At 43.4% G+C, this 19,193-nt stretch overlaps 3 protein-coding genes across 3 annotated transcripts; 1 reads left to right on the plus strand and 2 right to left on the minus strand.

The window, feature by feature from the left end:
• Positions 1-1,108: 1,108 nt before the first annotated feature.
• Positions 1,109-3,284, minus strand: LOC135495048 (uncharacterized). The gene is made up of 6 exons (XM_064783449.1): positions 3,200-3,284; positions 2,754-2,860; positions 2,502-2,552; positions 2,083-2,205; positions 1,498-1,717; positions 1,109-1,363 (listed from the first exon to the last, which is right to left on the minus strand). Exons 1-6 carry the CDS (start codon positions 3,203-3,205, stop codon positions 1,109-1,111), a joined length of 762 nt encoding a protein of 253 aa, XP_064639519.1. The 5' UTR covers positions 3,206-3,284.
• Positions 3,285-3,525: 241 nt separating this feature from the next.
• Positions 3,526-8,857, plus strand: LOC135494748 (ribonuclease H2 subunit B-like). Its single transcript, XM_064783011.1, has 10 exons — positions 3,526-3,640; positions 4,380-4,451; positions 4,669-4,776; positions 4,942-5,015; positions 5,234-5,348; positions 5,733-5,903; positions 6,202-6,283; positions 6,630-6,705; positions 6,907-6,984; positions 7,192-8,857. The coding sequence occupies exons 1-10, from the start codon at positions 3,568-3,570 to the stop codon at positions 7,285-7,287; spliced, it is 945 nt and encodes a 314-aa protein (XP_064639081.1). The 5' UTR covers positions 3,526-3,567; the 3' UTR covers positions 7,288-8,857.
• Positions 8,858-9,312: 455 nt separating this feature from the next.
• On the minus strand, positions 9,313-12,122 carry LOC135495049 (ankycorbin-like). The gene has a single exon (XM_064783450.1). The coding sequence runs from the start codon at positions 12,120-12,122 to the stop codon at positions 10,923-10,925; it is 1,200 nt and encodes a 399-aa protein (XP_064639520.1). The 3' UTR covers positions 9,313-10,922.
• Positions 12,123-19,193: the final 7,071 nt, after the last annotated feature.

The raw sequence follows: 19,193 nt of genomic DNA on the forward strand, positions 1-19,193 counted from the left end.
TGTATTGTATTGTATAGACCCACAATGAGATGTTCAGTCTTTCTGAGACTTTTTAAAAAAATGTGAAGAAAATAATTATGAAATAAATAATTAAGAGTACAGCAATTTGTGTTCGGTTCTGTCGTTTCCTCCATCCTCAAATACCAGTCAGCTGTATGCTCCTCCCCTCGCACACGACTGAGTTATTGGGGCCGAGTGTTGCACTGAAGTAGAGGATGCGTTTTCTCCAGACCCTGAATTGCTCAAGGACAGTTCGCTTTCTATTCGACTTCCAGTGCTTTCTCACCATCATATAAGTCGGTACCAGCCTCGTCCCAAGCCATTGTGCCTCCGCCAATTCCTGGCGCGAGGTTGGATTGTAGCTACATTTACGTTGACCGGAGCGATTGACCACCCAAATTTCACGAGATCTCGCAGGGGGGGGATTGTCGTTTTACCAGGCCGAGTTGGTACGTGTAGCACCCAAGTTTGATATGTGGCAAGTAGGCTACATCCAAGGATATGCGGGTATCTGATGTAATGAGAGGGATGTCCATGCCTTTGTCCATGCATCTGCTGTATGCTTTCAGTCATCCAGGTGGTTGACAATAATGCTTCTTCTTGTGGGCTCAGAATTTTTGAGAAGCACGCTAGACAGTGTCCGTTCTTTATAACAAAGTCGGCTGTCCTTGAGCATTCCACCACAGAGCCCCAGAGCTTTGTGGTCAGGGTGGTGTCCTTTGGCCAGTATTCCTCTCCATTCTTCATCAGGGAGCAGGTCTGAAGCCCCAGAGCCCCAGAGCTTTGTGGTCAGGGTGGTGTCCTTTGGCCAGTATTCCTCTCCATTCTTCATTAGGGAGCAGGTCTGAAGCCCCAGAGCCCCAGAGCTTTGTGGTCAGGGTGGTGTCCTTTGGCCAGTATTCCCCTCCATTCTTCATCTAATAACACTATGAAATTCAGTCTGTACACTGGATTCGAACTGGTTGCGATATCGGTTGTGAACAATGTCAATCCTAAAGAAGCCATTGCTGGTAAAACTGGAGAATCTCCAGTCAATTCGAATCCTATGAACAGATCGAACTTCACAGACATTGAGGCACTAAAAAAGAACTAAGCAGAACAGTGTAGGTCACATCTTATTTCCTTTATTCTTTTTCTTTCTCTTTCTGTTAGGATTTGGCTGAATTTGTCCAATGTTAGCTGGTTGGTATTCAAATGTTATTCTGGTCTCCATTTCTTCAGATTCAGTACCACAAGTTTCTTTCGCTTCTTCCATCTTTTCTGGCTCGGGCAACCAAGGCAGTGTGATCCTTGATGAGCGATCCGTGATGACTTGGACAATCTCGTCTAACTCTGGCACCTGGACATCTTCTTTGCTTGGCTTCTGAAGAGAGTAGTGCAAAAGGAAATGAATTTTACTGCATGCACTTTGGCCAACATCAACTTCTTGGACTATCTCATCAAGCTCTGGCACCAGGATGTCTTCATTGCTTGGCTTTTGTCTTTACGCAGACTTACCTTTATCCCAAATGCCATCAATGAACCAATGCTGAATAACTTCCCAATCTCTTGGCTGAAATCATTCAAGCAGACGCCGGGGCAGTTCCTCGTAGCCGACAGTAGGAGAAGGGGCTTGGTCGGAAGAAGAGAAACAGCTGACCGACACACAACAAAGCATCTTAGGTTGTCCCTCTCTAACTTCTTAATCACTTCATTTAAGCCACAGACCAGTTGACTTCTGCAACAAAGATAAGATAATCAATCTAACATCAAGACAAAATAAAGGCCATCACGGATAACCTGAAAAATATTAAAGTTCTCAAATATTCTGAACTTAGGAGGACAGATGATTTATTAACTGAGCATTGCAATGGCAAGGCAAAATGTTGGACAGGGCTCATATCTTCTTTTTTGATGAAGCTCTTCAATTCACTTCTACACTCCTACACTTCTGCATGGATTTTGAAATCAGGCAAAGAATTGAAATTTCTGAACGACCGAGTTAACAGTTTTAGACATTCCCCAAAATCAAAAGACTAATATAAATGGAGTGTTTTTAAAAACTATGCTTACTAGGGCAGAAAATGATTTTGAGAAACGAACCTAATGTTTTTGTGTTTGCGCACTTCTGGTGTGTCCTCTATCACAGTGGCTGTCTTCACCCAAGGTCTCTTTCTTTTCGTTTTGATATCTTCTCCAATCACATCCATTATCTCTTTAAGAACTCTAAAAGTTTACAAGCAGAGTGATAAGACCAAGAAATCATTGTCATTTCTGTCATATGAGAATTCGACAAGGTAGGGCTGTTTTTCCAATCATCGCAAGTCTAAGGAAAATGGCCCATTTTCTCTGGCACAGAAAGGCAGTGGCGCGAAGAGTATAATTTTTCCATTCATCCTTAAAGATGACTTAGGTTCTATGTCGAGCTTTAATTTTTTAATATTTCATGATAACGAAGTCAGTAAAATCCATTGAAAGATATTTTTAGGGGCGGCAAATGTAGTGTGTTTTACGGTACTCACTTAGATATTGTTCCAAGGATTGCATCATGGTCATCTGGTTCAGGCGAAGGCCTGAAAGTGAAGTAAGGAGATTAAATACAAATGTTGGATATTTTATGTTTTAAATTTTACCCAACAATAGATGGGGTGTAGTGCTGTTATATTGGAAGGAAAACATGACCATTGATGGCGAAACATTAATTAGGCAGACAGTGTAGGGTTTATGACAGTACAGAACAACACTGTTGTGACAAGACAAGATAGGACACTTACCAGACAAGTTTATATGGATTGAGTAGCGACTGCTTCAGTACTGTTCTCTTTGACTTGGATGAGATACTTTTCTTTTGTTGTTTTGGGGTAAGAAGAGGTGCCTCACCCTGAAATCAGTAATCGAAAATTGGAGAATAGATTAATGGTTCCATCTATTCTAATGACTGACCAAAGCTGAGCATCAGCAGTTAGTGTGATCCGCTGATCGGATCATCTTCTGAAGTGGTCCACTGACCGCGATATTGTTCACCATGTCCACAGCAATCAATCAATAAGGTAAGTACTATCCTGGGCTATTGTCGGACAAATGAAGTGAATTATTTTGTACATTTATTTGCCGGATTCATTGAAAAAATAGCTCATAAGCTCGAACAACGGACCCAAAAAACTCCTTTACTCCACAATCTAGTGAATAAAGCAAATAATATTCTTCACAACTCTCTTACCTGCATGTTTTCAGCTGAAATTGTCTAATTTAACGTTTTATTTAGTTTTTCTCAGAGAAACCGTGTGCAAATTTCGTGATCCGCTAAATGGTACTACAATGGTTTCCTACAAATTCCAAAATACCAGAGGCCATACCATAAAATACCAAAACGCTCTCTAATAAGTCTATAAATCTCATTTAAAGTGAATAACTGCAATGATAGGTATATTTGCGGTTGACTACGTCCAGAATAGCAGATATTAATCCGGGATTTGTGTTAAAAATGGTATTTTTGTGTTTTTCGTTTCGTCTACTCAAAGTGCCCTGACTTCGCACCAACCGGTAATGGCGGCAAATTTTTAGAAAGATCCAAATTTCAGCCACAAAATGCCGAAAAAAACACAGTCTTTGAAATTTGATGAGAAGGCACAGCAGACGAAATGGGTCATGATTACCCCAGGTAGGTCCTACGTAACTGTCACTCTTCTAAATGCCGTTGAAGGCGATAAAATCGCCTTCCTCTCTGTCGACAGTGATGCTAAGATCCATTTTCGGACATGTGTCTTATACATTAAATTGCCGGATGTGGACCGGTATGGTTCTCTCCGTTCTCTCTCTCCTCTGCCCGAGGTCTATATCAATCCTTAGAGTTGTCACTATTAATCGGTCTGCAGGACGTGACGAACAATAGAAGGGGTGCATGAAGAAACTTGCGAATTATTCATTCATTGATTGTCCTTTTCCGACCAATGTCCCTTCGCATTTTGCGACACTGTCGTCACTTTTGTCCCAGATATGACAGTGGTTATTTAGCGCCTAACTGACCAATCAGCTAACAGAGCCAGAAAATGATGTTAATCATGCATAATCAGTTGATTTACATCATTTGCTGGCTCTGTTAGCTGATACTGATTGGTCAATTACGTGTGTACCGTACCATCGGCATTGTCATAGCCGTTCTTATCCGGGACAAAAGTTCTGAAGTGTGGTATTATGACGTCGTAAAAATTTGAGAACATGCTGCCCACGCACCGGAGGTCTGGGACAACCTCTTCAAGGACTGAATTCCGGAATAGGCCATTGCCATTCAAGTTTACCTCCTTAATAAGCACACCTCTCTATTAAGGATTGCATTTGTCAGTCCCAAGGGGGTCCTTAATAGAGAGTTCTAATTGTATTTGCTGCCTTTCACAATTTAGATTCTACCCTTGAATTTGATGGTGACAACGACAACAAACCAGTCTTCTGCAAATTACGGCATCCAAGAACAGGTATGTATGACATGATTCTTGTTAAGAAGATCTTGGAATACAAGTCACAAGAGACCATAGTTGAACTCTCGTCCACTGAACCCCGTAACTGTAACTTCTGTTCGATTGTCTCTTTCACGGCCACTGATTTTCATGATTATCTGTAATGCTGAAAAAGGTGAAAATAAAAGGCTCGTGGATGTTTCCGATTTTACAGTATCTCTTCATTCATCTCCAGGTTCTGGTGCTATGTTCATGTTCACACATGATGACCAACTGGTGTACGAGCTCACTAAATTCGACGAAGGGTTCCGTTCGTGGTTCTTTGGCAAGGCTGTTATGAGGGGTAAGTTGAACTTGAGGTCATTTCGAGTCCATGTAGTGTCCCGTCTGGATGAAAATTGAAGGGCATGGCACCCTGCCCCGCTAGTCTTAAAGTGGTTAAGTGTTCATGTCATTTCTTCGTTTATATGAAGTATCTAGTTCTTAATTCCAATGTTTTACGTTCCAGATGGAGGGATGTACACCGTGACTCCAGTTGACCCATGCTATCTACTTCTGCATTACCTCACAAAAGTTGATCAGGTTTGTAAAGATGCTCGATTGGGTGCATGTCGTTTAGGCTTTGTACTTCAGCCTATGAATAAATAAGATGTATATTGTCTCAGGGATTTGTGTTCAGGGCCGGCGAAGCAAATATTAACCCCTGATTTCCTCAGGTCACACTAGATTTCACTGCTCTGCCACATGGCTGAGCAAAAAGCCTCTGCAACAAATGTTAACACGACTAAAATCTTTTTCAGAGTGACAAGTATATGACATTAGATCAGATTGTACATGATGAAGAATACTCCGACTGCGATCGTCTGCTGAAGACATCTGGCGTACAACAACTCCATTATTTGGCAGACGTAAAAGGTATGACATCACAAGATGGGTAAAAAACCTACCAGACTGATATACTGGTCCTTTGCAACCGCAGTGAATTTTTAAATTGCACAAAATGATAATCGGCCATAGAAAACAGCCGATTTTGAAAAGGCCTCGTGGAATGTACGGAGATTTATATGCAAGCTTATGAATTTTTCAATTATTTGTCTTTTTATTATGTAAGTTCTGGTTCTACCTCATCCCCGCCTGCCCGAACCAGTTCTCAGCTGTCTTTGGAGTTCTGTTGCCGTTCATGGAAGAACATGTGTTGCTATAGACAACCCAAATACAAAGTTAGCAGCTGGCTGTATTTCAAATCCAATTGAAATGCCAACGAGACTTTCTGAATCTAACTCATTCTTTATCTTCTAGGTAGTGATGACCTGCAGGTTTACAGATACAACAAGGAGAGGACCCTTTCCTGGTTAGAATTAAAGGTTGAGCAAGTCATAGAATGTCTCCAGGAGAAGAAGATCCATGCAGGGAGTGGAGCACAGACGGAGAACTTCGTGCGGAGTACAAAAATAATGGAAATCTCAAAAGGTAGCGTTAACATTCGAAATTCACATCACGTCAATCGTTTCACATGCCGTTGTGACAGAAATTTTTCTGAAATGCAGCATCAGTGAGTCCACTTTTGAGGCACCTACTAAGCTTGCGTTGTCACAACCAGGGAAGTTGACGGTCCTTTTGCATTTCAGACCTCAAATGTGTTTACCAAGCCACAAATATACATAACATGTACTTGTACCAGCTCTGAAATGCTGATCAAAGTGCTTAGCCTGTTTCAAGCTTCATCTCTAGTTAGTTATTACCATTGTGTACAATGCTCTCGATTCAGATGACTACCAACGATACGCCCATGGTTTAGTGTCGGACTACCTCGGCGAAAGTTTAGAATCATCACTAAAAGATCACTTAGGGTAAGTACAAGGAAGATCGACTTTGAAAGTTTGAATTTTCTGGCAAAGGAAATGACTTGATAATGTTTCTAATGTAACATTTTCCTTGCATTTGCAACTTGAGCGTCAACTTGGACATCACGAGCTCTATAGACAATATTGGGCAGTTTGTTATGTTAAGTAGGAGGAAACCGGTGATCCCGGAGGAAACCTACACCATCTAAGAGAGGTGACCACTCTATTGTCGCATGAGGACACAGAAACCGACCGGGAATTGAACCCGGTACCTCATAGGTGGCAGGCACTGATGTTTCCTTGGTGCCACTACTCCACCAGCCCGGACAAAGCATTATCTTCTATTTTTCAGCATAAAAGAGGTCAGTCCTAAAAAGGTCAGAGGGAAAGAGAATGACAGTGATGAGTCGGTGGAGCCTCCAAAAAAGGTATGTTCATGGACATTTTCCTCGGCTTTTACTCTGACTAAATACTATAGACATTCAAATAAGTGGCTGCATAGGGAAATCAAATATGCCTAGATTTTGAATTTTGCATAAACTTAGTAAGGCAAAGCTGAGTAGAAACAGTCCTTGGTTCAACCCCGAGAAACGCTATTCACCAGTTAGCATCGCATTTTTTCATTCCAGAAAGCCAAAGTTGATAAAGTTGGTGAGCCAACTGAAGACTATAGCAAAACCGTATCGAAATATTTTGAACCTAAAAAGGTAAGTCTTACTGTCGCTTGTTATTTCTGTCAAATCTTTTTATGTATTTAAATATTCATGTCTTTTTCATAACAGAGTGAAAGCCATGTCATAAAATTGTGAAATTGTCCCTCTTTTGGTCATTTAAAGACACGCGTGATGTGGGAATCTTTCTTTTTGCTGTTGTCGTTATGACTAATGTTTGTCCTATCTTCTTTGTCGTTGCAGCCGGCCAAGATGTCCGCAGCGCAGAAGAGGCTGAGTAAAGTGGACAAGACGGGCATAAAGAGCATCACCAGCTTCTTTTCACCAAAACCCAAATGAACGATCCTCTTTATTTCATGATTTATGTTAATATGACATTGCAATAGTAGCTGCTGCCAGATCATGATTGTCATCTGTTGAGTCATCTCTGTCATAGTCTTAATAATACAAATTGTCCTAATAGTCATAATAGTCGAAATATCTAGGCTTATTTCAATCATACCCTAATCCTTTGCATTTATTTTAAGGTGACAATCCTTACACTGTTATCTATAAGAGAATCTGAGAGGGAATCATTTTATCAGTGACTAAAACTTTGCTGAAACGCTAATATGTAAAGAGCAAGCTCTAGTGAACTCACACAACTGTATGTCCTAGCAGACGATTTTTAAATACATGATGTCCCACACCCGCACTTCAGCAGTGCCGGTGTGAATAAATCTACTTGTGTGAATGGTCAATGGCTCATGACGTCATGAAATAATTGCGTCATGAGGAAGGAAACAATGGGATTCACGTCCGACGTCGTAACTGTGGGTGCGGCGCGTCATGAATGCAGGATCGGCCAACGCGCGGCCCGTATGGAATGCGACAAACTGTACCGGAACCAGAATTGGCATGGGTCTGCACAAATTTTTTCAGATTCGATGGACATGATGGATATATGCATTTTGTTTACACTTCACATACAGTGTATACGTAACCATTACACTCACTACGTTGTGTGAGTTAAACATTGTCCGAATAGTCATAATAGTCTAAATAGTCGAAATATCTGGGCTTACTTCAATCATACCCTAATCCTTTGCATTTATTTGAAGGTGACAATACTTACACTGTTGACTAAGAGAATCCGAGAGGGAATCATTTCATCAGTGACTAAAACTTTGCTGAAACGCTATAAATGGTAATAAATGGCTATGCTAAGCCTAATTATAACCACCTGAGAATCAATGATAAGTAGAACCAGGAATAAGAAATAGGTAGCCAACTTCAACTTGGTGCCATCAAAACAAGGTTGTGCAATGTTGACACTTTCTGCCCATAGGTGGCATGACAATTTGGAACATGGCAACATGGTCAATATACCCTAAGCTGAAAAGTTCTCGTCTGGCATTTAGTCTACTGAGCCATGATTCCCCTGCTTAAATCGTTAATGGATTATATTTTGGGGTTTAATCGGTCAAGTAGATGTAGGCCTATTTGACAATCATACAATTGCGATTTAATAGTACATGTACTACAGCTATCGATGTAGACCACTGCTGAGTTCTTGACCTTGGGGAATGTTTCCTGGCTATACCTCATGAATCGCTCGAGGTTTGGGTGTACATGTATTTCTGAAGTGACCATCACCGTAATTTGGCCAACTTCAAGTTCTTAAAAGCTTATTTCTAACATTTTGGGCAATAGTATTGAATAGAAACTACTGTATAAGTTTACATTCTCAACTCCAAATCTATTCATCTGAGGGAGATGAAGCAATGGTCTTGTGAGAACTTTGATTTCAATCAATCGAGTTTTCTGCATTTACCAAAGTTTTATTGTTTGATTGTCTCAGTTCTTATACTAATGGTAAATAGTATGTATACCATACTATAGTTGCATGTGCATTTATCAATTTTTGAAATATTTTTGTAATCCAAATATTGTTGTTTTGAAATATATGTAAGTATATTTGATATTAAGTCGTTATGTTATCAATGGCCTCAAGGGGAACTTTTAGATATATGAAATTAAACCGTTGGTTATTGGTTTGAGTTAAAAATTGTATCACAGAATAATCTTAGTTACAATTCTTCTATTTGAATGAAATGATTCATAACTTTTTAACAGACCAACATTTATTTACATAAAATATCAAACAAGCATCACAGCTGGGAGTCAGTGACGTCACCCATTTAACAAAACAATAGAACCCTGGTGTACAGTGTACAGTGGAACCTCCCTTAGCGGACAACTCTCTAATAGAGACAACCTCTCTATTAAGGATGATAGTTTTGATCACAAGTTGGTTGTTTCCAATCAATTTGACCTCTCTAAACAGGACACCTCTATGACGGACAGCACTTGTCAGTCCCGAGGGTGTCCTCAATAGAGAGGTACTACTGTACCATTGGTTCTGAACAAAGCATTGGTAACCATGGTTGCCATCAAAATGATTGTCATTCAGACTGATTGTACATGTATATTGTACAGGGTGATCACACTGATTATACATTACATGCATCCTCCCTTAACATATATCAAACAACTGATAGGGTAAAATTGTGGAAAGCTAGTCCTGGCAGAAGCTGTTCCCTATCAAGCTCTCTCCCACTCGTCTTGTCCCAGTACAGGACAATAGCTGTTCCCTCAAATTCTCTCCCATTTGTCTTCTCCCAGAACAGGACAATAGCTGTTCCCTCAAATTCTCTCCCATTTGTCTTCTCCCAGAACAGGACAATTGCTGTTCCCTCCAATTCTCTCCCATTTGTCTTCTCCCAGAACAGGACAATTGCTGTTCCCTCCAATTCTCTCCCATTTGTCTTCTCCCAGAACAGGACAGTTGCTGTTCCCTCCAATTCTCTCCCATTTGTCTTCTCCCAGAACAGGACAATTGCTGTTCCCTCCAATTCTCTCCCATTTGTCTTCTCCCAGAACAGGACAATTGCTGGTCCCTCAAATTCTCTCCCATTTGTCTTCTCCCAGAACAGGACAATAGCTGTCCCTTAGAGATATTACAGCCTACTAGTTCTACACTCCGGAGGCAGTGGACGGGCATTGTCCCGTCGCCTGTTACAAATGTGACACTGAATTCGTCCATGCCAAAGTCCTCTAGTACAGGACAAGTGATGTTATTCCGATTTTATCTGGAGATGCAACAGTCCTCCAATATACGGCACAAATGCTGTTTCTCCAAGTGGACCTTGTGGGTGTCTCGATCTTCCAGTACAGAACAAGTGATGTCGCTCCCAGTGGTCCTTGTGGGTGTCACGATCTTCCAGTACAGAACAAGTGATACTCCTCCAGCACAAGATAAGTGATGTTACCCCAAAAGGGGTCCTTGAGGGTTTCACGATCTTCCACTACAGAGCAATTGATGTAACTCCGAGTGGTCATTGGAGACGTTAAAGACCTCCACAGAACAAATGCTCCTCTAGACGCATATTCCTCCAGTACAAGATAAGTGATGTTACTCCAAAAGGGGTCCTTGCGGGTGTTTAGCACGGGACAAGTTATGTTCCTCCAAAGTTGTCAATAGAGGTGTCACAGTTGTCCAGTACTGGACACGAGATGCTACTCAAAGTGGTCCTTGGAGATGTAAAGGTCCTCCACAGGGCAGGTGCTACTCTATACGCATACTCCTCCAGCAGTGGCCAAGGGGTGTTATCCTCCTAAGAGAACTAGATCTCAAGAACATCAAATGGATCGCTTTGGAGGACAAGGACGTTACATTCCTTCGAACATACACATCCATAGAAGTGTGACCAAAAACCAAACTCCTAACACGGTAGAGTGATGAACTTACTGTTTTCGCTAAACACAAAGCTTCATCCCGCTCTGGTTCTTCAATAAGCGTATTCGAACTCAGTCACTGAGTTTACTGTAAACTCGGTCCGGAGTCGTCGCAAGTTGGCACTTCCCCTGCGTTGGCTGCCAACAAGGGACTTACGCATCTGCAGTATTGACAGTATATTCGAAGAACGTTTTCGTCACACGGTTGTTGCTCTGTCGTCTTCCTGAATACTGCTGGCGACAAGGCTACTCCTCCCAAGCGGAATAGACGGGAGGAGTGCATTTGGGCGCGAACTGTCTTCGTCTGCCCGCCGAGTTGCACCAATAGGCCCGAGGACCGGATGCGATCTAAGTTGGTTTGAACCCGTCACGGAGTCCGTTTCGAAGTCCGAGGCGTAGTCCGGCGTATCGTTACTACGCCTAGGCGTGTTGTAATGCTTCATCGCGACGCTGGGAGCCTTCCTCATTGCTGGTTCCCTCCTGTTGCTGGTAATAGTCGGCGGTAAAACCTGCTTTCGAGTCGCAATCGGTGTGAGTGTTTTTGGCGGGCCTTGCAGTACATCTTCCTGCTCGTCGTCTGCGTCTAGGTTGTCGCCGCGGCGCTGTCTCTTTTTCTTATGTTTGCGTTTCTTTTTCTTCTTTTGCGTGGGTATGGCGGGATGTGAATCATCTTGACAGGAGGGTCTAATGTTTATATCAGGGAACCGCATTGGGTGGACGATTGGCTGTGGTTTCGGGTGTTTCATTGGCGCCGCCCGATTTTCGCTAATACTCCGTCGGTGAAGTTGGGGACTGATGAACGATTCTCCGTTGAGTATCCTATAAAGTCCCTGTTTGTCCAAAATCGACCCAGTATCTGCCCTGCCCTCATTGACCAACACCCGACAACACTCGCTCTGTTGTAGTTTAAATGCTAAGAACAAGGCGGTCATGCCGCTTCCATTCCAAAGGTCAACGTTTAGCTTTGACTTGGTGAAAGAGGAATTCACGATTATTCTGATGGCAGGCGCGTTACCACTATAAACGGCGTGTATCAGGGCATTATTTCCCTCATCATCCTTGGTATTCGGATCACAACGATGATTCCGGACAATCTGACGCACCACGTCATCACGTCCCAGTTTCGCGCATGCGTGCATCAGCACCGTCATGCCGTGGTCATCCTGCAAAGAGACATTTGCCTTTTTCTTCAAAAGGCACCTGACCATGTGAGTCCGCAGATCCTCCTTACCCACTTCCACAGCCATCATGAGGGCAGTTTGGCCCGAATCATCCTGTGCATCCACATCGATCTTCGACTCCAGAAGTGACGTCACGACTCGGACTTTTCCTGCTTTGACTGCGCGGATGAGAGCATCGTTGCCTTTCCTGGGGTTGTCCTCGTCACTGTCTGTCATTTTCTCGTCTGCGTCCGCAAATGCGCCATGGAAACATCACACGATAACATTCTGAAAAGAGAAATGAATAAACAACAATAAAGGATGCTCAATTATATTGGCGACGTTTCAAATGTGTGCTGATCTATTGAGTCGGAATCGTGACGCTGCTAAACCTCTGTATTTATTCGGAACAAAACGTACTGTTGATTCATTCCACAACGCCATGCGTTTGACTCAATCACAACCACCTAGATGAGTATGTCGCCCATTTTTTCAAAGACCACGCCATATTCCTCATAAATGTCCCGTTATTTGATCAACTTGATTTCAATGTGTCGCTCTCGTGGTTCTCAAACGCCTTCTGTTTGTTGCTTGTTACTTGGATTAAACAGTTTTAATTCGTTATTACGACAAGAATTTATTTTAATCACAGTCCGATCATAGTAGTCGTCAATATTTTTTTTCTACGCGTTAGCGGTAATTCAGGCGGCGATATTGCGTTAGATAACCATCCATTATGTTTAATGTAATAAAAGTTATCATTAGTTAGGGAACCTTTTACTTATGTGTATGTTAACTTTGGTCTATAAGTACATAAACCCAAGAAGGGGCACGAGCGAAGTTTTAAATCCCCTTCGTAGCATACACTCGTATAACGGATCGCATGTTCGATATTCGGCTGAGACTTCACATCATGCGAAAGTCCGCATACACTGGCTACAATAGCAAGGTTTCGCAACTCTTACGGTGAGACGAACGACGAAGTCCAAACTTTGTGAATGTACTTCATCGACCAAGGAGCCTCATGGCCTAGTGGTTTACACTGCTGGCCACCACGCAATAGGGCCCGGGTTCGATCTGGATGAACCGGCGTGGCTTTCAAGGAACTAAAATTCCTGGCTCTTCAAAGTCCTTCGAATGAGACTCAAAACCGAGGTTCCTTGTACCTGGTGTCTATGCCAGGGCAAGCTAAGACTCCACCAAGTGAGAAACATGAGTAGCTTGCGTGGACTCTATCTCTCTCGCCAAAGTCGGACCACTAGGCCAATAAACCCAATTGGCGCCTAACCGTAGTGGCACGCAGGATACGCTCATCCTGCCTTGGAGGAGGATTACTCCAAGGAGAATGACCCCTCCAAGTGCAGAGCGAACGCTGAAGAAGAAGAAGAAAAACTTCATCGACCACATTAAATTTTTTTTCGCCGATTCCTCGTACTACTATCACTGATCATCATGTTTCATTCGACGGGAGCAGACGGCGGACGATATCGAGTATGACTCGTCACCATGGTGAAGCTACTTCGTTACCAACATGAACGTTTTAAAATAAACCTTTATTGTTTATTCGCGTGATGTCCAATAATAATCACAGTCATCCCTCTTCTTCACGCGAGTTTTCAGGGTCAACACTAAATGTTATCATGATAGTACATGTATTTCAACGGCCGTAATAACTAGGAAGACATAATGGACCACGTATTTTTATGATGGACTGATATGTCATTCTTGTCTGTGCAAATCCTGCTTTACCCCGCAGCCCATCATCCTGAACGCCAGGGCAACACTCGGCACGAATGACCGAGCTTAACGGGTGCGAGGGGAGGAGCATGCAACTGAGCTTGTTGGTATTCGAGGATGACAGTCCCTATCTTTAACCTATTACCTCGATAGGAACATTCGTCGTTTGGGTGTATATTAGGCAGGTCTTAATTGAAACCCTTACGAAGAGCTCTACGAACAACGAAATGTTAGAAGATGATCTATTAGTGTCGAGTAAAACGAATTGGCACAGGAATAGGTGACACGACATATCCTCAAAGTTCGTACTTCATCTTTCGTAGGGTCGCAAAACCTGCCTAATACCTTGCATCACACATACATGTAGTTAGCGCCGTTTTCGCTGTGACGTCCTTCATCTATTTACACCTTGTTGGACATTAAAGATACATCATAATCATTGTTTCTACAACTTGAAAGTATCATTTCCAATTTCCATGGCAACGAGGCACTCCGCATTGTCCGGGTGAAAATTGGCGCAGTGCTTGATTGTTCCCTGCGCGCCGAGAAAGAATAGGCAGGTTTCGCATGATCCTGACGAACGACGAAGTACAAATTAAGGTATTTGGTGTCATCAAGTCCACCTGCGCGAATTCATTTACGCGAAACTCGTAAAACGGCTGACATACATCTAGTATACGATAAATCAGAGATTCTCTTCAAAACTTCGTGGTCGATAAAATATTTTTTTAGGGAGTTTTCGTAACTCCCTCAGAAACGCCAACGTGAATGCCAATCTCATTGTTACGAACAATGGGATAGGCATTCATGTTAACGTTTCGGGGGCTTTGCGAAAACTCCCTATTATTTTCATACTTCGACCTGCGTTGATCGTCGGCTCCGCCTCGATTTCGGTCAACATTTTAGCTCCACACTCTCGGTTTTGGCGAGACAACCAATTACCTCCAGTTTGGTATCAATTCCTTAAACCAAAGCCCAGCTCGGACCTAAGCCTACGTTCCAATTGTTCCACAGTGTTATCAAAGGGTCAGGACATCGACCCACTCAAACACCTTTTAGGCCATCGGAAGGCCTAAACCGGTAAGGGCAATAAACGCGATGATAAAAGACAGACTCACCTAGCGATCCTTTGTATTTTCCGAAACCCATCCAGCGGCTTTACTAGCGGATGTATGATGTCAATTCCGTCCGGCTAACTTACGAAATTCGCTTAAACCTAGCGATATCAGGTCGGTGGTTCCCGCTGGACTCCTGCGCACTCGCATAGATACATCGCTACGTGACTGCCAACACCGGCCGCCATTTTTGTTCCACCACGCCGCGATTCGTGGAATACACACGGGAGCGTGAAGTTATCATAATTGTCGCGCTCAATCAGCCCCTAATTAAATGATACACACTACCTCAAACTCTACTTTTTATCCGTCAAGTTGTTCTGAGTTTCTGTATGTTTTGTGATGACAGATCGAGCGTTTTTTGGTCTGTTGATCATGTACATATCGTCTTGCGCCTGTGACGCATCCGGGACCTCACGGTTTAATGGAAGTCTGTGTTGGCAGAGGGATCTGCTTGGAGACTGGGGGTCCGCAAGCAGGTTACGCTAGTATTTGTTGACCGTGCTGACAACCGGGGACTACTTTAGTTTCATCGGCTGTCAAAAGATTGCAGCGCTGTTGAAATTACTGTGGTACATGTGACTGTGCCGTCAGTTACAATGATACCCAGATCGATGTCATAACCAATCAAAAGAAGCTCAGAAAATTCAACGTATGGGTATTCAATTTTGAAATATTTGTGGAAATTCTCATAAAAACCATTTAAAGCCGTCACAATGATACTTTTGGCACAAAATGCTTTGTCACTGAATGAAAGGTACAGACTTCCACATGCAATACATAGCGACCAATTTTAATTTAACTTGAAATATGTTTTAATACAGCGTACCGGTAACTATAATTTTTTTGTCAAACAGAGGACTACATTTAATTCTATTACAAATTAAAAGAAGTAAATAAATACGTCTCATTTTTCAAACGGATGAACAAATGCTGCGCATTGATATCTTGACAAACTTTTGGGGTTATTCTGGTGAGACGCGCCTTCATGATACCATACGGTATTCTCGCCCCCTCTACCTTTGGCTAAAAACTAGCCATAGCTTTATTTCGATGCTTAAATAATACTGGTTAGTCCTGATATGACGTCCGAGGCGTCGAAGGCAGCGTTGACCTCACCGGTGAGATGACTTGAAGGCGTCGGCGTTAGGCCCGGGAGAGACAGGTCCAGGCTGTCGTCGCTGTCATCATCGATGCCAGACGAGGAGTCTTCCATGGTGTACTCGCGGAAAACCGGCGCGTCTGTCGCAGCCTGACTGTTGTCATTCTCTGTGGCCGACCCGTTGTCGGCTGGAATGATTCGACTGGCGATTTCAGGTGGGATGACATCGGGCCTTGGATCGGGTACGTCAGGATACAGGACTTGCATCACTCTCGGGGTGCGCGGGATTTTCATAGCACTGCTTGGGTTTGAACGTTTTACCGTGCGGATGGTGCGCCCAGAAATGGCAGAATCTACTATCGTCTGCGCTTTAGTGTCGTCATCAATATTCCTATTGCCGTCATCGGCTGCATCTTTGAGTAATGGCTGCGTCTGCAGCTTCAGTTTCTTTGATGTGATCCTAATCCTATCTTTGATGGTGGGTTTCTTCGCCACTTTTGGTGGGACGTTGTGTTTTATTTCGAGAAATTTCTTGTTCGTCAACCAGCTGAGTTTTGCGATGGCGCTGCGGTGCTGGTGGAGTGTGTTGATGAATTCGTTGACTTCTTTCAGAGTTTTCAACGTCTTGAACTTCCTGAGCAACCTCGGTTCAATTCCTTTGATATATTCCTCAAAACCGACATCATCTGAAAAGAATTGTGGAAATGAAAATCAGTTTCTATTAAGGGTGCCTTAGGGTGCTATGTCAATGTGGGAAGGTATAGGGTGCCCTGGGGGCAGCGGAAGGCCTGTAGTGGATCACGTCCCCTAAGGCCCTACTTACCCTTTTCTTCCACTACTTTCCCAAGCGCCGCCTTCATGTTTCTCTGCTCCTGTTCCACCACAGTAATCTGTCGGTCGAGCATCTCGATGTTGTGCACGGTCGCCTTGAATTCCTCTTGCAAGACACTTAACTTCTTCTGTTCCTTCTTGAGGACATGCTGACGTCGCCTTTGAAAAAGGAAGAAGAACCTGTGCATGCAGTACCACACTACCTAACCCAGTACCGATGAACGGATACAACGCTAACTAACCGACATTAAGATTATGATGATGATCAACCACCCGGCGAATGGCAATGAGGCTTTGGTATTCTTACCTGCAGAGGACGAGGTGGACATCTCGACACTCACGTGTCTCCTGCCGCTCTTGGCGCACTCTCTCAATAGTTTCCTACCGGAAAAATTGAAATTATAAAAAGATACAGCGTCGTCGACGGTAACTTTACCATCCAATCACAACAAGTTTTAGGCTCAATATGAGATACATTAATGAGGGTCTGTCGGGTGAGACTAAAGCTGTGATCCCTTGTTGTAGGCCTACCTGTCGAGTGTCTATGTCAGGGGTCATCCTGATATTCAGTTTTTCCACTCCTACATCATATAGGCCCACAAAAATATTAAGGGGCGGTTATATGACTCGTGGATGACTTTGGTGGACAGTCACAGTTGCCTGATATTGGACTCCATAACACCGTTTTTTCAGTAGGTTTCAGCGCCGGTAATAGTTAAACTGATAATGATGCTGATAAATTCATCTGTCACAAGACGAGACACTCACAATTTGGGCCGTCTTAGCTTTGCTGATCTCACCTGAAGCGAACTGTTGATATTGCTTCCCAGGTTAGCCATTGCAAGGCCTGCATTGGACTGAGGAGGGGGCCGTGCCGGCTGTTCGACGACCGCGCTGTGACAAACCAATGAAATGGGCATCGTCTCTTCTTTTTCCTCCACGTCATGTAACAACGCTTCTGGAACTGGCGCAAGAGGACTGAACGCTGCTGAAATGCTACTGCTTGAATGCTTGTTTCTCAGCACTGCATCAATGTCCAGTGGTTCCGAATCTCTCTTTGGCCTTTCGCGTCGAATTTTCCTGAAGAAATTCATTGAAAAACACTTTTTGTCATTGTGAATTGAAACGCATTCTTGCATACTTCTCCGTCTGAAGACAGTTCTTGATCGTGACGTCAGCTTGTATTGACGTTCTGTCGTTGACGCCAGATGGCAATAGCGCCCGTCGCCGTGTTGCGACGCTTTTGACAATTTACTGCGCATCCAACTACTGGTGGGAAGATTCTCCGGCGAAGGAACACATGCTATCATCGAGAACGAATGATATCACTCTCTGTGATTATCTAATGATTATCAAGTGGCTTGGCACAGGCCTAAGCCTTTGTCATAAATATCGAGGCCTACATGTATTTGAGTGTTTGTTTTGAGACCAATGTCACACTTTTTTGGGCAGTTGATTCCGCGTGGACGATCAGCAGTAGCCTCACGCCCGTCCTATTCTCCTCCGCTAATGACCTGCAGTGCCAACGATGAATGATTTTGTGTCTCCCGCCGCTCAGCCCCTTAGGCTAAGAACGTCTTTTCTCAGGGGGTCTCCTCCTGACATACCTGATGGAAGTCTCCAGCACTAAGTAGGTAGACTACCGCCGGGGGGCAGTTCATTGCGTAGGGTGTGGAACAAGGTCGGTCCACTGCATCCGGAGTGTCTACCAGTAGTTTTTTAGGCTAATCTATTGTTACAATGTGGTTCCAGATTGTGTGTTGGTGATACTGAGAAATAATAGGGGCAAAGAAATATGCTGCAATTTGAGACTTCCTGACAGATATTGACCAATCAGAAAAGAGCTAGCGCGGCCATGATTACATACAAGGGTTTGATTGGTCAAAACCTGTCATCCCGGCCCGATGAAGTGTATCGGCCGTGGTCCGAGTGATGGATGGGGTCCTTGTCTCTGATGCGACAGGAGTCTCCCCTTAACCAGACTTAACGGGATTACCAGCTGATTTAGCTGCATAGATTGGGCAGCTTTGTGGGAATATCTACGAAGGACGATCAGCAATGATCAAGTCATTTCCTGATGAAGTCTTGCAGTACACAGAATTTTCTTGGAAGAACATTGGTTTTCGAACTTCGCTTGTGAGATAGTTTTCAAAATTCTCTAGGTCTTGCCCTTGTTTATTTCTTCTCTTTGGAAGGTCTGACTTCGCTTTATGTTAACGTTGAAAAGAAATCGATAGGCCTATCAAGTAAGAGCTATAACGCAAATTTATGACACTAACTTTTTTATTGGCCGAAAAAGTCATTGTGGCATCTAAGTGAAAATCGAAATCAGTCTCGTTTGCAATCCACAGCCCGTCATACAAAAATAGATCGATTTCTTCGAGAAGCCACCACTTCGTGAGTTCCAGATGCCGCCTCGCTGATCCGCCGTGGACCCCGCACGAGCCACGAGACAATCACCCTCTCCCCTAAATCACAGCGAGTGCATCCAACCAAGCATCTCTAAATTGGTCTCTGTCTTCC

The sequence above is a fragment of the Lineus longissimus genome, chromosome 10, assembly GCF_910592395.1.
Source record: "Lineus longissimus chromosome 10, tnLinLong1.2, whole genome shotgun sequence".
Lineage (NCBI taxonomy): Eukaryota > Metazoa > Nemertea > Pilidiophora > Heteronemertea > Lineidae > Lineus > Lineus longissimus.

What these genes read in the sequence shown, in the direction of transcription:
- LOC135495048 (XM_064783449.1), bottom strand. An exon ending in ATCCTTGGAACAATATCTAA is followed by an intron (nt 2,206 to 2,501) that starts GTGAGTACCGTA and finishes GTAAACTTTTAG; the next exon opens with AGTTCTTAAAGAGATAATGG. An exon ending in TGATGGCATTTGGGATAAAG is followed by an intron (nt 1,364 to 1,497) that starts GTAAGTCTGCGT and finishes TACTCTCTTCAG; the next exon opens with AAGCCAAGCAAAGAAGATGT.
- LOC135494748 (XM_064783011.1), top strand. Translation starts at nt 3,568, where the DNA reads ATGCCGAAAAAAACACAGTCTTTGAAATTTGATGAGAAGGCACAGCAG. An exon ending in ATTACGGCATCCAAGAACAG is followed by an intron (nt 4,452 to 4,668) that starts GTATGTATGACA and finishes ATTCATCTCCAG; the next exon opens with GTTCTGGTGCTATGTTCATG. An exon ending in TGGCAAGGCTGTTATGAGGG is followed by an intron (nt 4,777 to 4,941) that starts GTAAGTTGAACT and finishes TTTACGTTCCAG; the next exon opens with ATGGAGGGATGTACACCGTG.
- LOC135495049 (XM_064783450.1), bottom strand. Translation starts at nt 12,122, where the DNA reads ATGACAGACAGTGACGAGGACAACCCCAGGAAAGGCAACGATGCTCTC.